The following is a 12,663-nucleotide window of genomic DNA, read 5'->3' as shown; positions in this document are numbered from 1 at the left end:
TTCTGGGCAGATTACCTTTAATTCATTCTTAAACCTTTTTCTAATCTTAAACTTTATGCCCTCATCATTTCAGTCAGCAGTTTTGTCAATTTCCAGCAATATTGACATCATTTGAATTGTTAATTCGGCTAAGTTCAATGTTCATATAAATTAATTCCAAAAAACTGCAGCAGTCTCTAACTGCTCTTTCATTGTTTTCCCCTTTTTGGTAAATCATCCAGTCGCCAAAGCTGCCTTTCTTTGAGTAATTAGTCTTTTAAATACCAGCCTGACAGTCTCCTTCTCTTAAGTTGAATTTGATTCAAATTCAACATGCATAAAGCAAGATCATGACCACGAAAAAACAGTAAAATTTATTAAAAAATAATCGAAAATTAAGATAAAAAGGGGATATATCTTCCGCATTAAGGTCATCAATTCTTGCATGAAATCTTTGAGTTTGAACCTAATAATCAATTGAACATTAGAGAACACATTTGCCTTGAGAAATTCAGCCGAAGTTGATCTTGTTGTTTGGCACTTGGCAGGCAGCAATAAAAGAGAGAATAAGAAGACTATAAAGCTGTGCTTTAATTAATTAGAAGTCGCTAGCTCTGATGAAATTATATGTCTACTTCTGTATTCCTGATAATGAGCTAAGTTATTATATATGTTTTTACTTGCTATAGATTAACTGGTCAAATTACATCCATGCATTAATTCTAACTTCAAAACCAAATATTTACCAACCCTTAAAACATATAGATAAGCCAATGAATGCGTTAAGCTCTCGAATCACCTGTCCAGGAAAAACATTATGAAAGCCATTATATATTCCTTTTTTGAAGTATAATCAAACTTTGCTACAAAAGGAATACCTTAATACAGGAGTAAATGCAAGATTTGTCAATATGGCTCCTTAATCATGGATGTAGCAGTGATATTTGAATATGCTGCTAATTTTGCCCTACAAAATCAATAGCAGGTAGAATTCACTGCATTTTTTTTGTTTGTTTGACACTGCCTTCATAATCTCAATATATAGGTTGACTTTCCTATAAATATATTTGGTTAGATGTAGGTATTTTATACAAATCAAAAGGTTGATATATACTTAAAATACCTTTGGGTCAATGAGCAGATATGGACGGTAGGATCTGCTGGACGGTTCAAACTTTCTTAGCTCATATTCTTCTTTGACAAGTCTGTTAGATGAGAAAATGATAGAAAATTATAGGGATTAACAAATAACTTGTACACCTTACATATAATATCAAACTTGGATTCATCAGGGACGACCTTGGGATGCAATGATTAAAAAGACAAGAAGAAAACAACTGTCAACTCTCAACTAGAAATTATAAATTAGAACAAACGTCAACGCATTTGCTGTCTCTTTGGACTAGGATAAAAACACCGGAGAAAACAAAAGTACAACCTCAAGTGTTTTTCAATTTCTTCTCACTGCAAGAAATATCCTAAAGCTATCTTCGGTTTGCTTGCCAATTATTTTATTTTTATGGCGGCTGTCAATAGATTGTCGCCAACGGTATAACATGGAAAATACTAATCATCTTTGAAGATTGTTAGGAACAAGGCAGGAATTTGCTAGGGGTGCGTATGCTTCTTTATTATATGGCATGCATCGAATGTAGCAGAAACATAGGACAGAAACTAGTTGTAAAAAAAAAAAAAGAACACTCATTATATGACCAAAATGAAATGACTATCAATTTTGCAAAAAAAAAAAAAATCAAATTTCCCTATGCTTTTCCGCCGTTCTCTCCAAAACCAACAGAGGGCTCCGAGGTCATATCAATAGTAACCATGAACTAATGGTAAAAAGTACCGCTTGTAGGGCATCCTCCGATATATATCATTATTTCTAAAGCTAAAGTTAGAAATAAAGATAGTCCATTTAGCGTTAAATCATGGTTCAATCTTGCTCACTCATTCATTCCACTTTGACCGAACATCTGGTGAAAATGGATAGGAATAAAGTGGTCAGACGAGGAATAGAATGCAGCCAATGCTGTTGTAAAGGTCGAATGGTTCAGCCATACTTTGGTCAACAAGGACAGTTGATCGTTCGTGTTACCAAATAATGTCGCCAAGGCCAATGTCATCGATTGATCTACCCTGTACGTATGTGAGATTAAGGTTTTTATATATTTTTCATCTCTGATCAAACTGCAGTAGTGTCATGCCACCGACCTAAAATCCTCCAATATTGGAAATTGAATCCCTATTGGGCTTTTTGGCTCAATATCACTCGTGAATAGTGATATATTATTGGGCTGCTTTGGCCCAAAAATAAAAATTGTACGTAGCAAGGTAATAAATGTGAGAAAGCTCATTAGCCCACATTTTGCCCAAAAGACAATTACAATTGCGGCTAGTTTGGGAACTTGGGCTGGGCCTCTTCACCCCTTTCATTTTATTTCAAACTTTAAAACAGTTAACATAGGCAGCGACAGTGGCCTCTCTGTTCGCTGCACCAACAGCCTAACACCAACTTCAACCATCCCCTGTTTTCCTTTTTAATTCATTTTTGCTTCCTTTTCTTTATCCCGTCTCCACCGCCTCTCTCCATAAGAAAGCGCCGCGACCGTCCAGCTTCATTGCCGTGAGTTTCCTTCTTCTTTCTTTTCTTTTCTCATCCTTATGCTTTAATTTCAATAAGCCAGGGACTAATAGACGGCCACCGCAGTTATTAGCTTTAGTAACTTTTAAAGTATTTTTTAGTTCGAATCTCTTAGGCTTTAGGATCTACTGTGGAGATGCCTTCAAAGAAGAAGCAATCTAAGACGCCTTCAAGGCAATCAAACTCTGACCCTTCAGCGTCTCCGCGGACACCATCTGTGACTTCTCTAGATTCAGAAGTTAGTGAAGAAGATCTTAGGTGCTCTCTTGAACAAGTTTCGAGGCGATATCCTTCACTTATTGGACAATCTGCTTTCATTGGCCGGGTTAATGATGTTGACTCCGAAACCAGAGGCTGCAAAATTTGGCTGTCAGAAGGTTCTATGGTTGCTTCTTACCTAACTCCTGGTTCATTAGTATCGGTAATTTGCTATTTCTAGTATGTGATATGAGATTGCTTGTAAGCTCTATGGCTGACTTATATTCTAATCCCATTGCTAGGTCTCGCTTGCTGCTTTGAAGAATAAACATTCAAATGGGTTTCCTCTAAGCTCAATAACAGATGAATGTGGTAAACTTTTTGGTGTTGATTTGGCCAATGAAACTGCAAAAGAAGTTGGAAACTACTTTGCACTTGCTACCGTTTTTCCATCTTGTAAGGTTCGAGTGACAATCTTATTGTAGTTTAACTCTCTTTATATTCTATCTTTTCCTTTTTTGCTTATGAATATAAAAAAAAAAAAAAAAGATCAGGTGGGCTACACTATGAAGTTGGAGAAAGTGGATGCTTTCTGTACTGTTTTACCTACTGTAGATGCTTAACAATTACATAAAAGTTGGTTACTTCTTAATGGAGATGGTAACTACTTATGAAGTTCATTTAGTGCATTATTGCTTGCTGGGTCTTTTGGGGCTGCATATTTGCATCCGTATATGGTTGCTCTAGCTAGGCATATTTCTTATGGTGAATTGATGGAATCTCATATAAATTTATACCATTGTTAATTTGGTGTTATAAATCATGGTTTTATTTGTCTTGCTATAATTTGTAAATTATGGACTTGAAGCTATTCCTTAACCTACATCTTCTTAATTTTGGAGATTCAATTCTCTACCTTCATTTTCTTCTTTTCTTTCCAGGTTTTGAAGAATGGAGTGAGATTGTCTGCAAACCTTTCAAGCACACTGGGTTCTCCCTCTTCTGGCAGCATTGTGTTGGTTCACCCTATACAAAGTGAATTTCGAAATGGTCTTGTACATGAGAGTGAAAAGGAACATAACCCAAGTGCTAATTGCCTATCATTATGTAGCTGCAAGCAATTGCATCTAGAGCTGACTTCTTTTAAGAATACAGTAAAAACAAGCAATGATTTGTCGTCTAAAATGGAGTTTTCTACAGGAAACTCTTATGATCGATTTGAGAATGGAATAATATCTTCCCCTCAGACACCATTATGTCAGCCAAAGCTGAGTTCTCATTCTGGTCAGTTAGCTTCACCCTTGTGTGAAGGCTCAACATCAAATTTCTCCAAACCAAACGGTTTATGTGTTGATTCATTTGATGTTAAAGAGATATTAAGGGATGAGAGTTCTAAGAAACTTCTAGAGACCTGTGCTGCTTCATGGTTGTATTCGCGTAATCTACTCTGTGGAAATATTGTGGCCATTCCAATACTTTCAGCGCTTTGCATTTTCCGTGTGAGAGGTGCTGGTTTCACTAATCAAGATTTGATGAATGGAAGGAATCATAGTTTGCCCCCACAAACTATTGAATCAATGGAGCATGTGAATAATGCTTTTGTTGTAGACCATGAGACTAAAGTATACTTATGTTTACCATCAGATTTGTCATCTGAAACTCTAGCTGAAAGACCTTCATCATGTGTGCAATCTGATCTTGAGGATGTGAAAACCACTATGGAGCCTGATATTTCAGAACTGGGTGGCTTGTCCAAAGAATATGCAGTATTGAAGGAAATTATTTCCTCATCTGTGAAGAATGCTTTGTCAAGGTATATGATATAAATTTGCTCTTGCTTGTTTTCTTTGAACTACTAGTATTATTCATAAGTCTGTTATATACTGTTATATAATATACTTTTCTATTCCATGAGAGCTTTTTTATTTTCCTTGTAAATAAAATGTTATGATGCTGAATGTGGGAACGTTCATTACGATGAAGATACCAGGCATGTTCTAATGTTTAGAGTGTAAATGTTTGTAAAAAAGAAAATTACAAAGGATTTGATTTCACACTAACTGTAAGAGCTGGTTACTTTTAAGCTCTAGAACTTGTTTTACGTACTTGACCAAAGTTTGGTTCATGATCAGCTAACTGGAATCAGGTTGTGGGGGCTTGAAAATGGAGCTTGGGACTTAAAATGTATATATCATGCAGGTTGTCATTTCTCTGACAGGGAAAATTTTCTCTTTTCATTTTTTAATTGAATTGGGATTCTGTTATTCTTTTAGCAGTAGTGTGTACTTGTTGCTGTTTTCTCAGATGTTGGAGTTCACTTATGCGTTAATTCACAAATACTTTTCTTTTTCATTTTATCCTTTTCCTTTCATCTGTTTCACGTAGTAAAAGTTAAATGTCAATTGCTAATGTAACTGTTTTAGTTTTGGTTTACAAACTACAAAGGGAGTGCTTCTTCATGGTCCACCTGGAACAGGAAAGACTTCCTTGGCACGGTTATGTGTTCATGATGCTGGTGTCAACCTTTTCTACGTGAATGGACCCGAGATTGTTAGTGAATATCATGGAGAAAGTGAGCAAGAATTGCACAAAATTTTTGAGTCAGCTACACAGGCTGTGCCTTCTGTGGTTAGATTTCTTCTCTCAAAGTCCTTGTTACTTTTGCCTACTTCTGCCCCGAATGCCTTACCCTTCCGTGATTAAGTTGTTGAAACACCAGAGAAAATGAGTGAAAATTTCTTGGATATGAGATGTAGTGTCAAATGTTAACATGTCAGTTTTAACCTTCAATGTTATCTTTTGAAGAAAAAATATTGAAGGTTACATCTTCCAGGGACACTTTGCATACTCTCCTGTGCCTCTTCTCCGAGATGCAACCTAACTAACAGTTCCTCTATGTAGGTGTTCATTGACGAGTTGGATGCCATAGCTCCTGCACGGAAAGAAGGAGGTGAACAGCTATCTCAAAGAATGGTTGCTACTTTGTTGAATTTGATGGATGGAATCTGTAGAACTGATGGAGTACTTGTGATTGCTGCTACCAATAGGCCTGATAGCATTGAGCCTGCACTTAGACGGCCTGGAAGACTTGGCAGGGAACTTGAGATTGGTAAGATAGTGGTTTTCTTCTTTGTGATGCTATCACATACTGGTTTTATTCAGGGGTAAACGTTAATTCAGTTATAATTTAACTAAGACAAAAGGTGCACTACACTCTTTTATTTTTTTGCCCAAAGGTGCATGGATGGAAGAAATGAGGAAAAGATATCTGAGCTTAGTGATTTCCCTTAATAGGACTACTACGATATCTCAGAAATAAATGGATATCATTAATGTTCAAGTCTGTAAACTCTAAGTGCATTTTACCTTGTTCAAGGAAGCCTGTGAAACCAAAAATGAACTTAGAATAATAGGTTTGTGTAATTTCTTTTGTTGCTAACCCAATCAATGCAAATACCCAATAATAGATCTTCTCCTTTGTCTGATATGCTGTCTGCTTTTATTGATATCGAAAATTCACATGCAGGTGTGCCGTCTCCAAAGCAACGACTAGATATACTCTGTACTCTTCTCAGCAAAATGGACCACTGTATTTCAGATATGCAAGTTCAGCAACTTGCCATGGCTACACATGGCTTTGTGGGTGCTGATCTAGCTTTCCTTTGCAATGAGGCAGCCCTAGTTTGTCTAAGGCGTTACACCAAATTTAAAGTGAAATGTCAAGGTTTGGATTCTTGTGGAATACCTATTACATATGTAGCCCAGGCAGGCAATAATATGGAAGAAATGGAATGTGGAAGTGATTTAAGAGACACTTCAACTATTTTTTCAGATTCTTCATCTTCTTGGAAAATGAATTTCCCTGATTCTGCTGGGACAGTCTCACAAATAACATCTGGTAACCCGAATTGTAATAACAATATTTCTGAAGGGATGCCTTTGATGAAAGAAAATTGCCTGCTAAGATTGGCTTTTGAAGATTTTGAAAAGGCCAGGATGAAAGTGAGACCTAGTGCCATGCGTGAGGTATGACTAATATATCATTTTTTCTTGTCATTTATTTAATGCAACCGATGTCTACTATTGCATTGACAATATCAAAGAACCCCAGCTGCTGTGTGTACAACATTTTCTTCTAACATGATTTTAGAGCATTTTTAACTAAAAAGGATCAAAGCTGCAATTTCATAGAGTTGCAAGTTGATTTCATTTACCTTGTATTCAACCTTTTTTCTCTGCTTTTAGGTCATACTTGAGGTTCCAAAAGTTAATTGGGAAGATGTTGGGGGTCAAAGGGAGGTCAAAAATCAGTTAATGGAAGCTGTTGAGTGGCCTCAAAAACACCAGGACGCATTCAAGAGGATTGGTACTCGTCCTCCCACAGGGGTGTTGATGTTTGGACCTCCTGGTTGTAGCAAAACCCTCATGGCTCGTGCTGTAGCTTCTGAAGCTGGATTGAATTTTCTAGCAGTGAAAGGTCCTGAACTTTTCAGCAAATGGGTTGGTGAATCTGAGAAGGCAGTAAGATCCCTTTTTGCAAAGGCAAGGGCTAATGCTCCATCAATCATATTTTTTGATGAAATTGATAGCCTTGCCATAATTCGTGGAAGGGATAGTGATGGGATTTCAGTTTCTGATAGGGTCATGAGTCAACTTCTTGTTGAGTTGGATGGTTAGTATTAGATGTGAAGCATTCAGTCCCCTCTTATATTTATGGTGCTTTCATTCATATACTTTGCTTTTTCTTTTTACAATCATACATTGCATCATCTATGGTGCTTTGCTGATACATAGAGAATTTTAATTTAAGACAACTTCATTTTGCTTTAACCTCCCTTCAGGAGATTCCATCTCACCTATTTGGATTATCATTGGAATGTAGCTTGTTTGCTCATATGGGATAAAAACATGCTGTAGTTTTTTAAATATAATGAGTTGATTGAAAGTTTTGCTGATCTAGGTTTGCATCAAAGAGTTGATGTTACTGTTATTGCTGCGACTAATCGACCAGACAAGATTGACACTGCACTTTTAAGACCAGGTGTTTTTCCTTCTCTCTCCTTCCCCTCCACTGTTCATGCACAAGCATACACACACCATTTTGATAATCTTCCAGTCCTTATGGTATAAACATGATTACCTTCTTCATAATATTTAATAAAAGATTTGTGCAGGACGTTTTGATCGACTGTTATATGTCGGACCACCAAATGAGAATGACCGGGAAGATATATTTCGTATCCATTTGCGCAAAATTCCTTGCAGTTCTGATGTCAGCTTAAAAGAGCTTGCTTATCTCACAGAGGGCTGCACTGGTGCTGATATATCGTTGATTTGCCGGGAGGCAGCTGTCACAGCTCTTGAGGTTTGTGAGTTCAAGCTGTGTTTTTTGGACAGTTTTTACCTGTGTTGATTTAACATTACTTTGCAATCAGGAGAGCCTTGATGCTGAAGCAGTAACAATGCGTCACTTAAAAGCTGCAATCAGACAAGTACGGCCATCAGATATTCACTTGTATCAAGAGCTATCAGCTAAGTTTGAAAGGCTTGTTCACTCCAGCGCTGTAGAAAAGACATTAGGATCTCAACGGTGCTCAACTGGGTTCACCTTGTGGTACATCTCTTCTTTTACTTTACTTTTCTCCATATCATGTCATTGAGATTGATTAGCTGTGATGTGTCTCTCTTTCTCTAATAATCTGAATGTGTGAAATATGCATCGCAGCTGAATATATCTAAACATGTGAATGGCATATTTGCATTGATCTTGAATTCTGGATTTTTGTCAAATTTGGCATTACTGTACGTGTAATGTATCCTTGGGTAAATATGGTATAACTGAAGGTTTGTTTTCTTCTGTGGCCCGTGGGGGTCAGAGTGTTTGATACCTTCAAATTAATAGTAAATGTGTTGGTGTCTGTCATGGATGTCTTCGTTGATGCATTAAAGTACATTACACTTTGCAGTTTGCAATATATAATAGCAACATACGACTTGTGATAGCTCATAACGGCCATTGTTTCCCATTAAATTTGGGCTTGGTATTTGTTTTACTCTGCATTTTTTTCGTAAGAATTTTATCATCCATACTTTTGAGGAAATTAACTGATTGAATGTGGTTTCTTCTCTTAATCTAATGCAGCCAGACCCTGATAAAATATGTCTCACGGTTCTTTGCTCGCTTCCCAGCAGCCAATTTACACTAAAAGTCTGCTACTAATGGGTAAAACCATAGATTCCTTTGGCAATTTAAAATTCATTGAACATTGACATTGAACATTGACATCGAGTTGCTCTCCAAAGAAGGGTAGTGATTTTCTATTAGCGATCATTTGGCAGTGGAATGGAGTTCAGTTGATCCTAGTGGTGATACAGTAGTGCCATCAGCGCCATGGTAATAGAAGAAAAGAGGCAATTGGACTATGGAAAGAAAGAATATTGTAAATTTGGTAATTATCAGAATCATTTTCTTTCAAGATCCCTCTCCCGATAGTCAATTTACTTCCCCTGTTATCTTTAATAACACTACTGGGTAGATTTGAAGTTGTTGCTCGGAGAAATTTGTATTTATACCTGCCAAGGTCAAGACAAGAGCAGATGATGCTGATTTGCTGAAGTGAAATGGTAAATGTGATCTAAAGAATCAATAGAACATAAAATATACCTATAGAAGACTTGGTGGTCGCAGTGAAATGCAATCAAAATATCAGTATTCACATAATACATGAAATCTATCAGCAAGAAAGGTCGGCATTTAAGCTTCTAAATTCTTAAAACCTCAACAAGATTTGCTTATCAGCGGAAGTACAGCAACACCTGCAAGTCTCCATGGCCTTCTCCTTTAAATGTAACGCAAGGGGGGACTGGCTGTAGAATGATCTGGATGCTTGACCCTGGCCATTCTAGATCAACAATTGCCTCTTTTAGTGCCGCAGACTGAATGAAAGACAATTATGGTTGTAATTTTTTGTTGTAACAATTGATTGAACCTAAACAGGATCCTAAATCCAACTTCCAACCATGTAATATCATCTATATGCTTCTGTAATATGAAAATGCCACACTTAATTTAATCTACCAGGGTTTATTAATTCATCATTTAGCTCTACCTTTTCATTGGCTAAAAAATAGTATTAGATGAGGTTACAATGTTATTTTAAGCAACAAAGCACAAGGTAAGTGAAATCGATTTCTGTTGATCTTAAGTCGTGTTCAAATCAAAACAAGGTCATATCCTTTATGAATATCTGTTTTTGTTTATGTTGTTAAAGTGGTAACAGCATCCTACCTCAGTCTAGTGATCTTTAAGAAAAGCACTACAGGTAAGCATTCTCTATTGGAGAAAGGGGGCATCAAGAGAGGGTTTGCAGCAACCATTAACAAATGTAAAAGTACAGGGTCCAAGATCTTCCTTGCTTTTTTTGAAGAGGGCAATATCGATATTCCTAGTTTACTATTATACCCTTATCAATTTCGCAAATAGGCCGACAGAACCTCTTAAATTTGTTCCAAACAGTGTGTAAAATAGTAAATTGACTTTTCTTGTTCTTTATTGTTTTAGTTTTGGACTATAGACTATGAGCCAGTGGGCCTTATAGCTCTAAACCCAAAGCTCTGTTCTTTGAATTAGATCTTGAATTAGAACTGGGTTATTCCTCCAGGATTTCTTGAGTTCAGTCATATTAGGCAGCGAAATGATTGCTTTTGCTGAAAAAAAAGGGAAAATTAAGGTCAGCTCTCTCTTTTTCTCTCTCAAGTTTGCTCTTGTGATGAATAATCTGACTGTATGCTTTGCGTCTGCATCTTCTTTTTATGTAATTTAAATCTCTCTCTATACTAGTTCTGGATAGGAACATTGCTGTGGTTAATAGAAAATTAAAATTTGTAATTTGGGTCATTTCTGGTTCATAACGGAATTGTTAAGGTTGTTGGTTGGTGAAAAGTTAAATATGAGTAAACAGAAAATTTTTATTTAATGTTGGAACTGCTCCTTTTATTTGCAAGATTGGTGGATTGATTCGTTCTGCTTCAATCTGTTCAGAATTCTTATGTTTGTTTGTCCCAAGCATTTGATTTAAAGCAGAAAGTGTCCTAGCATGGGATTTTCATGTAATTTCCTATCCATTTTGTTTCTTCCATTTCAGTTACTCTATGGCAATTGGACAATGTAATCAATTATGCTTTTATCAGAAACTGGCAATCCTGTGGATGTTCTTTTCTGGTGCTGTCTCTTGCATGCTTGTCGTCTCGTCTTCAAGTGAGGTCAGTGGGCTTGATAATTGTTCACATTAGCTATCTCTACTATCATGGATGTTAGTTGTTAGTAAAAATGAAATCAGTTGCCGTTGTAAATAGTTTAGGAGATTTATGGTATAGGTACCTGCCTAGCTTCTTAGTTACATTCATACAATTATGCCTTGCCAGAGCCAACAGCTAAGCTTTCAAGGAATTTGACATACCTTAATTTTCAGGTTGAAATGAGGGGTCCATCTCATTCCCAGCATTCAGGTGCCAGGAAATATATAGTGAAATCTTATTTTGAGAAATATGAGAACCTGTGTGATTCGAGTTTTGAAGATTTTATGGCACATGAACTTTCTTCCAGTTTGTGTCAAGTGTTTCCTGATAATCGGAATCTTGACGTGAGGCTATCAGTTTTAGAGCACTCTCTGGTTGGTGAAGGTTCGCATTGTCATTTATCTTCATCTATCAAATTGCAGATTGAGGCAGACTCCATTCCTAAATTGCCTGCTCATTTCTGTGAAGTTATAATTATACAAAGACTGCCCCTGGGTGTTTTTGCTGACCCATTTGAACTACAACATCTTCACGAGCGCAAGGGTGAACAGCAATTGATTTTCCTTGTGATAAAGACAGACTATTTGTTTTGTTAAAACTAGGCTTACTGCTTGCATTGTATTCTGTTTTTGAGGTTAATTTATGCATTCTACTTGTTGCAGTGTTTACAAATGTAGCTGTTTTTGGAGACACCAACTTAGAATTGCCTTCATTTCGGTCCAATCGATCTGTTGTTGAAGTCCACATGGATGCCGGATCCAACATCTTTTCAGAGCAGAATAACGGATTGGAAATGAACATAGAGCTTCCATTACATGCAAGATATCAGGTAAGCTAAAGGATTTCAATACTATCACTTTTCAAATAATTTGCAGTAGATGCAACTATCAATATGAACTTCAAGCATCAGCCATATTTGATTTTTGTCATTCACATGGCAAAAAACGCTAATAGCATCTGTAGATGTGTCAAATGTGGGTATTTAGTGAAAATTGAAAAAAAAATTTTCCTTTCCTTTTTCTCTGTTTTGCAGCCCCTGGATGAAAGTGGCTATTCGATTGTTGAAATTGGTGAACCTGATGTACTGTTGAGCTGCAGCATGGAAGGAAAACAATATAATCAGAGTTGTTTGTTTATGTCACCCAATGACAGTGCTAAATCCAGAATCGGTGCTGTTGCATGGAGAATACCTTCTGGGATGAAGGCACATACTGGATTTGTATCAGTTGTTACCTTTGTTACAGCCTTCTTATCAACTCTTTCAATTGTAGTGACATCCATATTTTGTTCAGGCATCAAGGTGTCCAAAAACATGAAACAATCTTAGCCAACTTCTGTTTCTACGCAATAAATTTGTTTTTATGGGACAGATAACACGTCTGTCACTTAAAAGACTTTTGACATCATTTTTTCTGAGTTTAATGTCTTTAAGTTATGTTTAAAGTACTAGCTTAGATCAAAAGTTTAATGTCTTAGGTTACTGAATCGTTGACTCAATCCAGTTGAGGAATATTGATAGCCCGCCTAACGGGAAAATTGATAAA

General features: G+C 36.7%; 2 protein-coding genes across 19 annotated transcripts; both read left to right on the top strand.

Moving 5' to 3' along the window:
• Window positions 1–2,444: 2,444 nt before the first annotated feature.
• Window positions 2,445–9,919, top strand: CIP111 (Cam interacting protein 111). 14 transcript variants are annotated; one of them, XR_016344916.1, is made up of 14 exons: window positions 2,445–2,605; window positions 2,725–3,044; window positions 3,124–3,282; window positions 3,763–4,634; window positions 5,245–5,449; window positions 5,723–5,930; window positions 6,348–6,545; window positions 6,654–6,847; window positions 7,067–7,363; window positions 7,782–7,862; window positions 7,996–8,186; window positions 8,257–8,435; window positions 8,964–9,044; window positions 9,161–9,381. XR_016344916.1 is itself a non-coding variant. In XM_089765290.1 (14 exons), the coding sequence occupies exons 2-13, from the start codon at window positions 2,760–2,762 to the stop codon at window positions 9,025–9,027; spliced, it is 3,063 nt and encodes a 1,020-aa protein (XP_089621416.1). In that variant the 5' UTR covers window positions 2,445–2,605; window positions 2,725–2,759; the 3' UTR covers window positions 9,028–9,044; window positions 9,161–9,381. The 14 variants fall into 14 exon arrangements, 12 of the variants coding, with proteins under 12 accessions (XP_089621416.1, XP_089621415.1, XP_089621417.1 ...); XM_089765290.1 differs by having other exon boundaries at window positions 7,067–7,493; XR_016344915.1 differs by having other exon boundaries at window positions 8,964–9,381.
• A 486-nt stretch (window positions 9,920–10,405) lies between these two features.
• On the top strand, window positions 10,406–12,525 carry LOC111304636 (uncharacterized). Of its 5 annotated transcripts, none has more exons than XM_089765296.1 (6): window positions 10,406–10,551; window positions 10,966–11,083; window positions 11,293–11,503; window positions 11,588–11,662; window positions 11,782–11,948; window positions 12,153–12,525. In XM_089765296.1, the coding sequence occupies exons 2-6, from the start codon at window positions 10,973–10,975 to the stop codon at window positions 12,444–12,446; spliced, it is 858 nt and encodes a 285-aa protein (XP_089621422.1). In that variant the 5' UTR covers window positions 10,406–10,551; window positions 10,966–10,972; the 3' UTR covers window positions 12,447–12,525. The 5 variants fall into 5 exon arrangements, with proteins under 5 accessions (XP_089621422.1, XP_089621423.1, XP_022757117.2 ...); XM_022901391.2 differs by adding an exon at window positions 10,863–10,930 and having other exon boundaries at window positions 10,493–10,551; window positions 11,012–11,083; window positions 11,293–11,662; XM_089765297.1 differs by lacking the exon at window positions 11,588–11,662.
• Window positions 12,526–12,663: the final 138 nt, after the last annotated feature.

Source organism: Durio zibethinus, chromosome 9, assembly GCF_047325235.1.
Source record: "Durio zibethinus cultivar Kanyao isolate XHJ-2024 chromosome 9, ASM4732523v1, whole genome shotgun sequence".
Lineage (NCBI taxonomy): Eukaryota > Viridiplantae > Streptophyta > Magnoliopsida > Malvales > Malvaceae > Durio > Durio zibethinus.
The sequence above is the reverse complement of the archived record's forward strand: the minus strand, read 5'-3'. Positions and strand labels throughout refer to the sequence as shown.